This window comes from Lampetra fluviatilis, chromosome 2, assembly GCF_964198595.1.
Source record: "Lampetra fluviatilis chromosome 2, kcLamFluv1.1, whole genome shotgun sequence".
NCBI classification, from domain to species: Eukaryota; Metazoa; Chordata; class Hyperoartia; order Petromyzontiformes; family Petromyzontidae; genus Lampetra; species Lampetra fluviatilis.
Window position 1 is genome coordinate 26296568 of NC_136276.1, and position 15695 is coordinate 26312262.

The 15695-nt window shown below is 45.5% G+C and overlaps 2 protein-coding genes across 7 annotated transcripts in view; one reads left to right on the forward strand and one right to left on the reverse strand.

Moving 5' to 3' along the window:
- Positions 1 to 8087, forward strand: part of LOC144944647 (doublecortin domain-containing protein 2-like) — a 56781-nt gene extending 48694 nt beyond the window's left edge. The window contains exons 6-11 of one of the 4 annotated variants that reach the window (XM_078873012.1): positions 1798 to 1852; positions 2811 to 2861; positions 4033 to 4234; positions 4386 to 4489; positions 5154 to 5234; positions 6835 to 8087. In XM_078873012.1, the coding sequence (XP_078729138.1) occupies positions 1798 to 1852; positions 2811 to 2861; positions 4033 to 4234; positions 4386 to 4489; positions 5154 to 5234; positions 6835 to 6999 (658 nt within the window). In that variant the 3' untranslated portion in view covers positions 7000 to 8087. Of the gene's footprint in view, positions 1 to 1797; positions 1853 to 2810; positions 2862 to 2958; positions 3025 to 4032; positions 4235 to 4385; positions 4490 to 5153; positions 5235 to 6834 lie in introns of all 4 variants that reach the window. The other 3 variants (XM_078873007.1, XM_078873020.1, XM_078873026.1) reach the window with 3 other exon arrangements.
- Positions 8088 to 9719: 1632 nt separating this feature from the next.
- LOC144944675 (neurensin-1-like) overlaps positions 9720 to 15695 on the reverse strand; it is a 286366-nt gene continuing 280390 nt past the window's right edge. For all 3 annotated transcript variants that reach the window (XM_078873038.1, XM_078873049.1, XM_078873043.1), the window contains one exon: positions 9720 to 11718. In XM_078873038.1, the coding sequence (XP_078729164.1) occupies positions 11320 to 11718 (399 nt within the window). In that variant the 3' untranslated portion in view covers positions 9720 to 11319. The remainder of the gene's footprint in view (positions 11719 to 15695) is intronic.

Consider the following 15695-nt stretch of genomic DNA (forward strand, 5'->3'; position numbering starts at 1 on the left):
ACGTGTGCATGTGCAGGTAGTACAAATCTGTTGTCTTTAAGGATGTCAACTCCCTTGCTTGGTATGCAGGAGGTCGTGGGCTCAATCCTGACCCCGACGCCTGGACATTTGGAGTTTGTGTGTCTCTCTCCCCATAGTCACGTGGTTTTTCTCCGGGTCCTCCGGTTTTTCCCTGCACATTTAGAATCAACGTGCATTTGGAATATTTGGCTGTTATAAATGTCCACACGCTAAGTCACTTTGTTGAGCTATAATTTGTGGCCAGGTCGCTTCTGAAAAAGAGCTACGTAGCTCAGTGGGCCTTACCTGGTAAAATAAAGAGTTTAGTTTTCGTATGATGGGGTTATTTGTGAGTAGAAAGTCAAGAGATTACTGCATTAGCAAGTTATTTTATGGACAACATTAACAACTTCGGGAACCTGGCCATGCCAATTGTAATGTTTGGACAGGTTCTTGTGGCGACATGAATGCCTGTTGCTGTACGGGTTAGAGAACTGCCCTTGAGTGAAACAATAACCAAATAATCTCGTGGCTTTTGGACGCAGTTGCTTGTGAAGGATGCAATAATGGGAGGAGAGGTGTAAGCAGCTTTGTGGCTCGGAATAGAATGTGTCAGGAAAGCTCTGTAGACATACCAGTCAAGCCCTTATCAGTGCGCTACCTCATTACAGACCATTGCTGACCTTATTGGTCACCCAGTGCCCCTTATAAATCTCAAAGTTCATCCGACAAAGTCCCATCACGACAAGGGAGAAACACAAACAAATAGACACAATTTTTTGCCCTTATTGAAAAGGCTGCACGCCGTATGGACCTGAAAACGTATTTCCCCCGTAGAAGAATACGGGTAAACCAAATGGGTTGACGCGGTGTGTGTAGATGTAATTGTGAAGAGGAGGTTGCGGATGGGTGCAACACGTTTGCAGGAATGAGCAAGACAGGTTCCAAACACAGGGACAAAGGGGGCACAAGAGGGACTTACTTTTCAAAAACATTATCGCCATCATGATGGCTGCAAATTGTTCACAGCGTTACAACCAGTATCGTGCCGTGTAAGAGCTTATCATGGGGTTTTGCCCCATGGTAAAAATAAATAGTGGGCAGAGCAAAGGTACCTTGGTGTCACAGAGGATGTAGGTAACGTTTAATTACTCTATTGTAATGCGAGCAAGGATTGAGGGGGGGGGGCGGAGTCTGGGTCACGTGGGGAGTGGGTGGAGTTAGGGTCACGTGGGGAGTGGGTGGAGTTAGGGTCACGTGGGGGAGAGGATTTAGGGAGAGAACCGGAAGGGGAAGGGGGAGTTGAGACGGAGTGAAACACGAGGAGGCCACGCTGGGCAGGACGGAGAGAGTGGCGCGGTCGCCACGCGGTGGGAGACGTCGACACCGTCAGCCATCGGTGTCAGACGCAGAGAGCTAGCGGCTGTGGGAGGCTAGCTGTATACGGGGCAGCAGTGAAGCTAGAGAGCGGAGCAGCGGTGTGGCTGCAAGGCGGAGCAGCAGGGAGACTGCATATCGGAGCAGCAGGGAGACTGCATATCGGAGCAGCAGGGAGACTGCATATCGGAGCAGCCGAGGGGCTGTGGAGAGGTCGTCGAGAGGGACGCGGGCCTGAGCGAGGACGCCGTGGTATCGAGATTCTACGAACCCAATAAAGGACAACGGAGATCGACATCTGAGAGAGAGTCCTTTATTACACTATTGCTGCAAGCTTCTCTCTCTGTCTCTCTTCGCTAAGTTGTGTATTAAATAAATTAATAACAGTGCTGCACTTGACTACTTTTTGTTTTCTTCCAGATCTAACCGTACTTCTCTTCCGCCCGTGTCTCCAAATTGGAAGAAGAAATCAGAGGTAAAATAAAAAAATATATTACTCAAATGTTAGAGTGATGCAGCTTCTCACCTGAACTAGTTTGGAGAACCTGAATTTGTGAGCAAACTTATCAGACCGAGCACGTGTTATAATTCGGGGCAGCGAGGTGGCTGGGTGTATCAGAGATCAAAGCACTGGGCCAGTAACCGCTGAGAACCTGGGTTGGAATCTGGGTCGACCTCCCATGAATAAATATGGAATCTCAAGAGTAACTCGTATAAGGCCTCTGCTCAGTCACCAATGATGGCACAAGAAACCCACCACATAATGATTTTGTCATTAATTTTCTGAAATTCGAGGTCTGAGAATTCGACAAACTAATAGCAGAGTGAAAGGGACAGTGCGGCCACAATTGTGTGAACGATTAAAAACGTCACTTGAAGGGTTTTGCCCAAGAACTATTAAATGTCTCATGTACAGCTGGAGAGGGCCCCCTCTAGAAGGTGTATATGTCTCCTCTTTCACAGTCGCCAGAGATGTTGGAAGAAGTGGGGGTACCCACACTCTACCCCACCACACATACAACCTGCCAATTGGCTAAAGTTGGTGCCCCCAGTTCATGCTGCTGGGTGGACAGAGGCGGGAGGAGATTTAAAACAAAAAACGTGCCCATTGTTTTAACCGCCGTTGCCGGGAGATTGAACCATTGACTTATGGATTTTGAGTCCAGTATGGTAACGATTACGTCAGGGCAACAGGCCTGTTTTAGTGCAGTTGAGTAAAAAAACATGAACAGGGCTGACAGTGCCGAGACACTCCAACAAAGTGTTGGAGTTATTTATCGGTTGGAAGTTATTTATTAGGCATGAAATGTCTCCTCGAACATTTGCTAAATGGTCACAATTCAATTAAACGATCGATAATATTTAGCCTCTTTTTGACCGTTTCATTCGCGTTGTTTCTAATTGTTTCCCCCCCCCCCGTCTTGTTTGCACAGTTTTGGTCACTCCATGGCCAGAAATGTAACAGCCTTTCATTGTCACGAATGGTAAATAAATGACTCTTCTTCGTTCCGCGCGGTCTCCTTTCATCTTGCGTTAGCGCAGTAGAGCTCTGTCGGTCTCTCTGTGCATCCCTGTGATCAGATTAAGAGGCTCAGCCAGTCTACAGGGGGAGTCAGTGACTCTGTCCTAATCTCTCCACCTCTGCAGGTGAGCTCCGAGTGCTTTTGAATATCAATCATAAAGTGTTCGCTTGCTTTGAAAACTAAAAACCCCGAGAATCAATATATCGCTTTCGTTGTTGGCAGTTCCATGATTTACGACAGACATTGAAGACTCATTCGTGTAACCGTGAAGTATATTTTTACTTGGGCAAAGTGTATCAATCAATTAGGACTGTTACGCAGATAGCAATGTATTTTCATTTGCCGATAAGGGAGACATACTCATATACTCTTTGTATATATGACAATAGCATCTTTTGTGATTGGCTGTGTTTTTTTCGACGACTATATATAAAAACAAGCTTGTCTCTTATCCACACTTTGCATGCAAAACACTTTCTAAAAGCTCTCCACTTTCTGAGAACGGAGACACCGGGCTTAGACCGTGATACCCCCCACACTCAAAAGTGATCTTTCATTTTTAATGAGAACTCAAGAACCAAACCCTCAAATCTCACCAGTTGCTCTCTCAGTATTTCTTATTGGTTGTCAACAACTTTCATTTTGCGCTCGACCCAGTGAAGCCTCATCCTGAAACTCTGTTGCAAGCCAAACAGTTTAGCGTGGCGGGTCCTGTAAGTTCAGTTCACGCGTTAGTTTTGTACGTCTGGCCATAAAGGGGGGGGGGGGAGGGTGTCGAAGTTCCATCGCTCACGTAAACACGGCGCAATATGAGCAAAAGTTGCCATTACTATGAGGGACTTGCCATTATCGAAAAGCAGCCAAGCAGATACAAGCTTTGCTCCAAAAACTGGGAAGACACAAACCAGAGCAAAAAAAGAACTCCTTTGGGAGCATACCATCTAATTTTCGCCGTGATGGCGACTCTTCAGCTCCTTGCCTGTTCAATACTTCTGAAGAGAGACACGTGTTGCAAAGCCTGACACGATCCCTGCGCGTGTGTGATTTTATTACATTTTTCCCCAACCTGTTTTTTCCACTTTTTTTTTGCATCTCGACGTGGTGTTTTTTTTTGCGCGTGTGTGCGTGTCAGGAGGAAAACCGGCACACGCGCTCCACAGGTGACGTGCGCGAGGGGGCCTCGGATGGGCCGACCAGGCCTAAGGCGGCTGGCAAGAAGGATGAGGAGGGGAAGGGCGACCGCACCGACTCCGACGCGGTGTTCCACGCCCGGCCAGTCAGGGTGAAGCGGGGCAATGGCGGCAGGCGGTCCTCTCATTCCCCGTCCTCCGGAGGTGATGAACGTTTCATCCGGTTCAATGGCGGCGAGCGGAGGAGATACGGGAGATCGCACAAACCGAAAAGCACTTGAAACGGAAGAACCCAGTATAACGGTCCAATATATTGTTTGTGTCCTGGCGCTTTGCTTTTTTGCTCCTTTTCCAGACGAGGCCGGGGTGTTCAAGGCACGGCCAGGCCGAAGGGAGATGCAGGGGGCACGGGAAGTGAAGGAGGACACCAACACGAAGGTGGAGCTTCCACTGGACCAGGTGAACATTGCGCTTCTGCTACCCCCGACACCTAAAAATAAAAACCCATATATTTATATTACTAGGTTAGGCCCACTGAGCTATGTAGCTCGTTATATAGAAGTGACCAGGCTACCACAAATGATAGCTCAACCAAGTGTGCTTATCATGTGGACATTTATAGTAACCAAATAACTCTGAACGCATGTTTCTAACTGTGGAGGGAAAAACCGGAGGACCTGGAGAAAAATCCACATGACCACGGGCACAGAGACATGCAAACTCAAAATATACAGGCGTCAGGGTCAGAATCGAACCCACGATGTGCTGTATACCAGGCGAGGCAGTTAACATCTCCTAGCCACCGTGGCACCTGCGGCCCGGGCGCTGGCCGCACCTTTGCAAGGCCGCGCTTTGCACGCACAACTTTCGCTCGAGTCATCAACGTCCCATCCCGCCCACGGCCATTGATGCGCCCTCGCCAGGCGTTCTGAAGGAGGTGGGGCTACCCACACTCGACCCCAGCACACGTGACCTGCCCAACGACCAACCGCGGTGTTCCCATTTACACTGCCGTGTGGATAGTGAGAGTACAATTGTCTATGCGCTGCGTAGATTGCTGCGTGATAATAAGACGTACCCATGCGTTTTACTGAGTGTGGCATACTCTGGTCTCACTCTGTAGAGGGCAGCAGAGATAGTGGAAGAGGACCTGACTGAACCCACGGCTAGAAAGGACAAGGTGAGGGCTCTCACCCACGGAAAGGTACAAGCTCGCTTATCAGGGAGAAGGTTGTCTTGATGTTATGAGGTTGCACTCATTACCACAATACTTTTCTGATCTCGTCAAGGAGCATAAACCATCATGTGAACACCGGTCATCCTCGCAGCAGCGGCTTTTGGCTAACCATCGAACAAAATGGTCACTGCATCGCGTGCTTTCAGATGTGCTTCTGCGGCTGTCTAGAAAGCTCTTCCTTCCGATATTAGGAAGCAACTGGAGCTATGCACTTTAAATCTAGATTGAAAATATTTTTTTGTAGAATATATTTTTGTGTTTAGTTTGTTGTCCTTCTCCCACACCTCCAATTAGCATGTTTGGCTATGTACGGTCTGAAAGAAGTTCAACATACATATATACATTTATGTGTGTTTTTCAATATAAAATGCAAGTGGCTGTCATTTACTTCATGGGATAAATGTCATTATTTACATTGTCTTCATTCACCATAGCTTGGGGCAATAGCAATTGTACTGCTATACTTTTCCCACATCTGACTCAAGCGCCACCAGTTTTCGAATGTCGTGCAACTTGCGCAAAGGATTTGGATGATGGAACAAAAATATACACGGCACATAAAGCGTCAGCACGGTAAATTGTGAAACATGTCTTGATATGATAAAAAAAATCCCCCAGCATAATCAAGCAGAATAAAACGTGGATTTACAGTGCATTTTTTTTTAGGATGTGAAACGTTGTACTGAAATTGTCAATGTTGTGGATTTGCTCTCCAATACACCATTGGGCTAATGGAGTAACTAATCGGCGTGTTTTGTTTACGTAACAAACCTTACTAATTGGCGATCTAACCTCAAAAAACTTTTATGATGAATACTATTGCTCGCCGAAAGCTTCCTACGTGTCAAACTGGGAGGCTTTACGTGAAATTAGGTCAGCCCAAAGGTCAACGAGATTTTAGGATTATTCCATTAAATCTGAGAATCTGGTCGAGATACAAATTTTGGATTGCCCCGAATGTTTGTTATTGTTTTGTATTGATTGGTAAACACGTCATCGGATGCTGTCACGGACATCGTGTCACGACCGCGCTTTTACCACGAGAAGTGGTGTCACATGGTATCTGGCGATGTCAGTTTTGTCAGCACGAAGACACATTACATGATTCACAAATGTGAATGATCCGAAAATATGAAAGAGATCCAAAATGATATGAAACAGCTTCATGCATATTAACAAACTAAATCACTGAACATTTTTCTATTTTACCAGGTAAGGCCCACTGAGTTTTACAGCTCTTTTTCAGAAGCAATCTGGCCACAAACGAAAGCTCAACAAAGTGGCTTATCGCGCGGAAATGTAGAGTATCCAAATACTATAAACGTATGTTGATTATGAATGTGGAGGATAAAACCGGAGGGCCCGGAGAAAAATCCACGCGACCATAGGGGGAGAGGCACCGCAAAACTCCAAATATACAGCAGGCCTCAGAGTCGTGATCAAACCCACGACCTACTGTGTACCAGGTGAGGGAGTTAACATCTCGCCACCATGGCGAGCCACCTAACCGCATGAAAGATGATGATTATGATGATGATGATGTCCCTCCGTGGCGCTACGTATGTAGGTGGCTCACAGCAAGGAGAGCCCACCTTTTTCTCTCCGGCCCGCGCGTGTCAATCACTCGCCACATACGGCCGCCCTGGTCAACGGCAACGGGCCTCGGAAGCAGGAGAACGCGGACAGCTCCGGCTCTCTGCAGCTGCCAAGGGAACCCATCGGCCCTCACTGATAGAGGGGCAGCCTGAATACCGGGGCTGCACAACAACGCCGTTCGCTTGCGAGCGCTGGGAAGGGGCACACTCGTCGGTGACGTGACGCGCGCTGAACTGACGCTGCGTTGTTTTTGCAGCCTATTTGTTGCAATGCCTGTAATAGAATAACATGTATCATAATCATCATTATCATCATTATCAGCCATTGTCAATTTACTGCTGGATGAAGTCCACGCCATGTTTACCCTAAAATAAATTGAAGAAAATAAATCGATCTTTCTAACTAGTCTGTCAGCCAGTTCTATCTTCGAGAGTCCATTCATAGCCAAATGAAATTATTGTTTGTCACCGATATTTTTTCAATTTTGATCAACATCACTTTCTGTTTTAATAGGCAACAACAATTTCAGTTTAAATTTCATCACCGTGTGTTAGCTGATTTTTTTCACCTGGTTTCTCGGTGATGCTGTCCGATTACCCCTGGCACCTGGGATGATGGCAGCTGCCGGATCAGGTCAAGCCAAAGTGTCTCGATGAGGAAGCGACTTTGGAGCCACTCTCATCCACTTTTGGAAACCCTGAACCATTGCTGGTGCATTCCAAATGTAGACGGTGGGTGCCAGATTATCCACAGTACAACGTTCGTTGAGATTTCACAAAGTGTTACTCATTTTATTCACCGAGTCCACCACAAAGTGAGGTTCAAATTCATGACCATCCCATGGTGATTTGCGGCCATACCCACTGAAGCGCTGCTGGCCAGACTGATGACCGCAACCAGCTCAATAATACAACACTGCGATAGTTAAGGGTTATAGCATCCACCGCAAAAGTTTTTGTTACGTTGTCGCTTTTTTGTTTTTTTTTCACGTAAGAATAATTACAATTTTTACATAGGCTTAGCAAACAATGACAATAAAAAAACGGTCTTGATATTGTGAATTAATAACGTGTAGCCCACTTCGCTGTGAATAACTTCGTGATGATGCTAGCGTGCGTTCATTTTGTTTGCACCGGTTTATAACGTTAGTCAGAATCTAATGAAATGCTTCTACACATTTACATAAAAAGGCTTTTAAAACGTTCCGAGGATTAAATACTTTTTAAAAAGTTTCTGCATCCTCATTGTATGATTTACGCGGTCATGTCAACGAGCAATGATAGTTGAACGTGAGCTAACGTGTTCGGTCAGTGACACTTTTCAACTACAGTTGACGCGATGCATTCACTCTGTCCTTCTGCCTGTCTGCAGCGTTGATCCCCCACGACTCTCAGAAAGACGATCCAAACACGAACACAATTTTGAGTATGAAAGCGGTGCCGCTATTGGGTACTTGTCCTTTGGAAAGCAGGCCAACGTGCTTAAAAGGGTTTCTCAGAATTCAGCAGTCAAGATAAAAACGTTTTCTTTTTTAATCCAAGGCGATGACGTCACACTTCGTACGCCCACGTGCGGCTCGGCAGGCTTGTGACGCTGCTTAGCCATGACAAACACACCGCTCGCCGTAGGCCTCTAGCCAAGCTGCCACCGCCCCCACCCCCACGGCGGTGGGTCCCGCGATGCGAGCATTCAACCGAGGCACCTGCGCGCACCACCAGCCGCTCTCGTCGCTTGCCATCGCCACGGCGCACGTGTGCTCTGGGGGCAGCATTCTCGCCCCCATGATTGTCGTCCCGTCGCTCTTTGCAACCGGCGGCCCTCTTAACGGCGCGTCCTGCCCAAGCCAACGTTTCTGAGCAGTCGGTAACCTGCACGTGTCCTTGAAGCCTGTGCGCTCCTCTTTCTGTCCCTCAACGTAATTCCAAGCGTGCACCTCCCCGTGCTTCTAACCACGAATTTAAGTTTGTGTTCTTTTTGCTTGGTCGACGTCCATATTGCTGATGTATGTATGTTGAACTTCTTTCGCACCATACGTAGCCAACCATGCTAATTGGAGGTGCGGGAAATCCGAAGTGCGGGATCCATGTCATAGCAGATAGTACGCATTCAGTAGCAAAGACAAATACTTCCGAGGGCAAACACGTTGGAAATCATTATAGAATTCGTGCATATGCATGCTTATTCTTCCTTAATAGTCTTGTGTGAGGTGTTGTAGGTAGGTCTCTCGTGCTATAAAAAATATTGTTTGCTATCTTGTGCTTGTATTTAAATTGACCCTCCAACTAAGAGGGTTACCCTTGAATATCCTCATAACCTTCCAACTGTGACTTGTGCACTTTCCACCGTGGCACACGACAGTATAAATGAATGGAAGTGAGGTGCCCGGGTGGTGCAAGGTTCACATTACTCAGTAGGCTCCACTGATGCTACTATGCTATATATGTTTTATTTTACCACGTAAGGCCCACTGAGTTATATATATAGCTCTTTTTCAGAAGCGACCTGGCTATCCCAAATGATAGCTCAACGAAGTGGCTTATCATGTGGAAATTTAGAGCTGCCAAATACTCTCAAACTCATGTTTTGTGAATGTGGAGGGAAAAGCCGGAGGACTCGGAGAAAAATCCACTCGACCACGGGGAGATAAGAACACGCAAACTCCAATTATACAGGCGTCAGGGTCGAGATCGAACCCACAAGCTCCTGATTACCAGGCGAGGTACATTCCATCTCGCCTCGGTGGTACACAATTCAGGCCGGGGTCCTTGATGGAAGAGGCTTCTCAAGTGGAGGGGAGAGTTAATGGTCTCACCCCAGACACCAATTGATGAAAAAAACACCGTATTATAGAATTCATTTGAAAACTTTATTCGAGTATGGCTGTGTGTGTGTGTGAGACTCGTCAACATTTGTTGCTTAAGTCGCCCGTCCTTGCATCCGTTCTCCGTAGACCACAAAGGTGGGCGAATTAGGAATGGGAATGTAACAGGACTGTGAACGTTACCAGTGAGTACAGCCGTAAAGCTTACTCATTGCGACTCTGTACTAACGGCTTGCTGTAGGCCAGGCGGCTTGTGTAGTAGCAGCAGCAGCAAATATGTTGCAGCAGCACGCACAACAGCAGCATCATTCAGCATGCACAGCAACATCATTAGACTGTTCACAGCAGCAATCTGCTGGCTATGTACGGTGCGAAAGAAGTTCAACATTCATCAAAGCCTTGTCTGGCATCATATTCCCCGATATCCTTCAGGCTTGGTCAGTCTTAGTGGGGCTTGGTGAAGGTTGTGTGTGATCCTGATATATTGTAGTCCTCATAAAAAAAGATGTCGTCTAGTTAATCGGACATGTACCAATAACAATGAATATGCCAGGTTCCAGACAGTAGTACACAACCTGAAGTTGCCATGACACACCCTGTGTGTGGGGTCAAAATAAGTTCCCCATAATCACCCAACCCCAATATGCGTGAAAAAGCCTAAAGCAGATCGGGCGAATCCGATGCCAGACAAGGCTTCTGAAAACAGACTGCTACTGCCGCACGGTCCGCTATCTATTAAAATGGTTATGCCATTTGTATAACACGACTGCGCATATACAACTTACACAATTGCTGCTTCAGTCGAAAAATGTGTTCCTTCATAAATATTTTGGAAAGTTTGGTGCAATTCCATGGCTTAAGCAGCTGTATAGTTGCGTTTAAAACGGTTCCCAACATCAACAGTTCTGTTCCAACGGTTGCCCTGTGATGTTGGAGGAATATTCATCAAATAATGCTACTGCTGTTAGGCATATTTTAAAGACCCTGTTGGAGTGCTTGAAGATTACGCCATTTTGTGTTGGTATCGTGGTCTGAATATGCAAGTTTAAAAATTACCTATTTGACACGTCTATAATACGAATATTTGTTGCTACAGGTCCCCGTTGAAAAATATATAAATACCAATGTGCTTTATTCTGGTTAACTTGAAACATTGGATAAAATTGTTTAAAACGATTCATTTTCCCAAAACCACGACAGCGACGTGTTTTCTAAAATCATGTATTGTCTCCTATCACTGCAACTAAAAAATACTGTAACAGATTATTAATGTAATATATCCAGGATGCTGCTGCAAAAGATAGATGTACATCTCTGCACGGAATCATTTGACATAATGGTGAATAACTACCCAATCAACTGCATTCTACCGACAAAAATAATCCGCAGATATTCAGTCACAACTGCCTCACTGCCTGTCACACCATGAGCAGCCAACAGTACAACTCTACCTTTCACTGTTCATCCAGTCTTCACACCGATTCACGGTATTGCCTTGATTCTAGCACCTCACCTATAATTGCCCTGTTGTTAAAACGACCAAACGATCGAGGTCTCATTTCGGTCAACACCCTTTTCATAAGTTCGGACAAGCCGATTTTTAAACACTCCCAAGAACAGCCACGCCGGTGCCACTCAACCCGTTTTTACGGAGGGCTGAACGTTCAGCACCTTGGACAGCGCTACCGGCAGCTTCTCAGCGGCACGGGCCCAGCCACCGCGCGCTTTGCCATCGCTGTGTCTCGTTTCCCCTTGCTCCTGGGACTGGAACCAAGCGCCTTTGTCGTCGCCCGAGCGGAGGACAGAGCACGCCGACAGGACGATGCCGAGGGCGAGGGAGGTTCCACCCAGGCAGAACAGGATGGCGCCGGACAGCTTGCACATCTCCAGCGCGCGGTTGAAGCGCAAGGCGTGCTTGTCCACCACGAAGAAGTCGCCCTTGCCGAACGACTCGATCTTGGGGGGGATGAGGTAGCCGGTGCACACCACTGCGATCCCGATGAGTAGAATGATGCAGCCCGTCACAGTTCCGGCCTGCGGGCCCAGGTGAGACATCGCGTTGGCAAATCACACCGTGGACCTGGGCAGGAATCGCTGGCTTTTTCCATGGGGATATTTATTTAAACCTTGGTGAATAAACCGTCTCTCACCTCGTTGAAAATGAGTGCCATTAACTAAATACGGTACAACCAGAGTCTTTGCTTCTGGAATAAAACCAAATAATGATCTGCATTGCTGTTCATTAAACTGACCACGTGGCTCCCAAGCCACGGGTTATCTGTAGAGACCGCAGCTGTAACCCACAACACAGGGCAATGCTGGACTTGCATTACAATCAGTCGGGGTAATTTGCTCCTTTAACAATGGCTATCACCTGCATGCCGTTTTCGAGAAGACATTAAAAAAGCATTGCCATTAACACCAATACAGTTTTTTTTTATATAATGCTGAGGACAGGTAACAACTAAATAATAAAGAAGGGATGAAAAAAACCAGTAAAGATTAATTATCTTTGAAAACAGGCGTAGACTAAAATTTGATGCACAGGTGCATCCCTGCAATGTTTCATTATGTCACGTACGATGGAAGGGTTTTCACCAGACAGAGCCCGTCTTGAGGGTATGTTGGCCTGCTCTTCCACGCTGGCTGATGTGTCCCAATTTAATTTATTTGCTGGACAGAGGCGTGGAGTGTTTGCTGCATATTATACATGGAATCCAGGAAAGCCTTGCTCAGTTTGAATGTACCGAAGGGTTCTGCATTGAAATGTTTCGCCACTTCTTTTCTAAGAAATAATGTTGCATGTTACAGAAAGCCAGAGTACCTGGGAAAAAACAGAAGTGACACAGGACAAAGGTCTGTGCAGAAGTGCCCACGAACGCATTTTCTGTATGACTCTCTTACCTTGCAGCCCTGCGGGATTGAGAGTCTAAAAAAACTCCACAACGACCCTTGCCTCCACAGTGCTGGAGTGCAGTCATCTTGGCACAATGCCCGGCTTTACCAAAATATCCAGCATTTAATTATCCCGTCTACTCGGCTCTTAATGGTGCCCTCGGCAATGAAGGATATGACCGTGTCGTTACATCAAGAGCATCACAAAGGAAATTCGAAGTCAATAATTGAGAGGGTGCAGTAATATAGCACTTACATGAGAAAGTATGTTACTATCAAAATAATGCAGTTAACTTCAAGATAAAGCCAATTCAGCAACAGAGTAGGTTTCATGACTAAAACTAATAATTGTATAACGGTCAATTTACTAACCAACGTAATTTACTAGCAAAATTGTTAAAATACGAATACAATACATTTACATAATTTATATTCAAAACTACGATGCATTGTAGTGCAGAGTATGTGAGGGGAACGCTGAACAACAATCAACGTAATAAAAAAAATATGAATTCTCTAAATGTATATTTGAACAATACGCATGATTTGAAAAAAATAAACCACCGCGATTACCCTCCGAGAATGTAATATTTTCATCCAGTTTAATCTGCGCTACAAATATGTAAAGCACAGAAGTATTTTGCTTCATACAAAAGATTCATACATTATTTCGAGCCTTAATTGTATTCCATTTTGTAACGTTGCAAAAAATATTACAGTTTTTTTTTTCTTTAACAACACAGATTCGTCTGTGGACCCAGCAATTGTGATTAACACAGAGGCGCAGATTAGAATAAGTAATGTTATATTGGGTTAGACAATTCCCCCAAGAAAACGCATTCGGGTAGAGCCTATTGTCCAAAGGTAAATCACAAGCATCACCGACAATGCTGTTGCTAAATCAATAGAATATCCAGTGGCAATGGTCAGCAGCATGCATATCATAAGAACATCTGACGAGAGATGAGAGACAAGAGCGGCAGCAGCAGCAGCAAGACAGCGCCGCAGAGTTCAGAGGCCACGAATGGACACGGGCAGCTCGGACAGGAAGGGATGGAGCAGAATGGGGGAGGATTTTGCCCAGCGGCGGGAAGCTCCAGGCTGTACGTGTATGGATGTTGTAAGGAGCCAAGCGTGCTGCCAACAACAGAAGCAGTAGCACCATTATCTAGAGTGCAACTGTCTGGCCTATGCTGCCCATAACTTCCATTACAGGCACTTAGGACCGTGATCTTATAATAATAATGACAAGCATCGACGAACCCGAACGATTAAGGGGCCGTCCATAAATTACGTCACGCGATTTTTGACGATTTTTGACATATATTAAAAAGTACATTTAATTCTAGATTTGAAGCTTTCGTGACTGTAATGATTCATATTCTTAGGTTTTTTTCGGTAAAGTCACGTAGGTAAAAACATTAAAAAGTAAAATAAAATAAAAATAAAAATCACGACGTTTCGGAGGCAACACAAGCTTCCGTCTTCAGGTGGTACCGTCACAGCCACGACAGCTGTATCAAGTAAATGAGAGATTGCAGGAGTTACCACTGCGTTTATATAATGGTTGGAGAAGGTGGTGGGGCAAGGGCTGCATACTTATTATTAATATGGTAAGGTGAGGTTTGAGACTAAGAATAGACTGCATAACAAAGGCTGAGCCTTTGTTATGGAGAGGTGCGGTTTGTGACTCAACCTGTAACAAGAAGACCACCACTAAACATGGTTAAACAATAATGGTTGTCTGTCAAATAAGATTGGCAAATAAGTGTAGTTAAATCTTTTTTGCATGGTTAATCACATCTTTCCAATGATTACTCAGTTTGTAACCGACATCACGGTTGAAATTATGTCTGTGTTTGTATATTTGTATGGCTTCGTGTACAAACCTTTGATGGTAGCCAGGAGGTTTGCAGAGAACCTTGGTCTCGGAAAATACAATTTCATGAGAGCCCACCGAGTTGTAGCAATGATCGGCAACGGCCGAACAATCAGTTCTGCCGTGTTTCAGATCTGACTTGTGCTCGCGGACACGATCAGAAACATGACGTTTCGTTTCTCCAATGTAGCAATCACCACAAATGCAACTCAATTTGTAGACTCCAGGATACTGTAAGTCAGGAACGACATCCTTCACAGATGGAATCAAATCACGGATTTTATGCACTGTACTGAATCGGACTTGGATCTTATGTTTGTTTAGAATTTTGGAGATCTTTTTGGTCACGCCTGCTATGTATGGCAACGTGATAGTTTTGGTCGGAGTTTCATGTGGCTGTTTCTGTATGGTGGGAGAGACAGCTTGGCGGATAGTGCGGTCAGAGTATCAGTTCATCCTGAGGGCCCGATGTACATGTCTTAATTCACCGGCCAGGTGGTGTTGGTCAGCAATGCCATGGGCTCTGTGGTATAGCGTTTTGATGAGAGAATTCTTTTGAGATGGGTGGTGGTGGGAATCCGGTTTTAAGTAGGAATCTGTGGTGGTGGCTTTCCTGTAGACAGAATGTCCCAAGGATCCGTCAGGCCTCCTCTCAAACACATCCGCTGCTGTGTCCTCACCGAACTCTAAACAGATCTTATTTAAAGCTAGCCTATCACTAATCTCGAAGAGAATAAGGTTACTCCGATCTGAACTCGATAATTTAGACAAGACTCTCTTACAAACACATTTAATGTTAACACAAAAAATGTCACCTTCCGATTGGAACCACGTTGATTACATGACTTCTCCTTCTGCTGACTCAATGTCAGCCAAATGCAAAGCTAACCTGATTTCTAAATTCAACCTCCTATCTAAGAAGAAACCAGAGCCACACATCGCAAAGCTGGATGTTAACAAGACCGTGATTAATCAGAGTAACATCCCAATTTCTGACAATCTAAAAACGGTACTGGCCAAAGGACTAAATTTCGCCGTCACCCCTATATATATACCAGTAGAGGATATGATTTCTCAGATTGATGTAGCCCTCAGAGGCATAGGACACATCCATGCGGATGTAGCAAGAGCTGAAATAGCTACTATTCTTAAGAATGCTAAAAAACCCACTAGTAACATCAGCAAAAACGAACGCTCTGAACTCGCGGACCTAAAAAAGAGCGATGATGTAGTCATC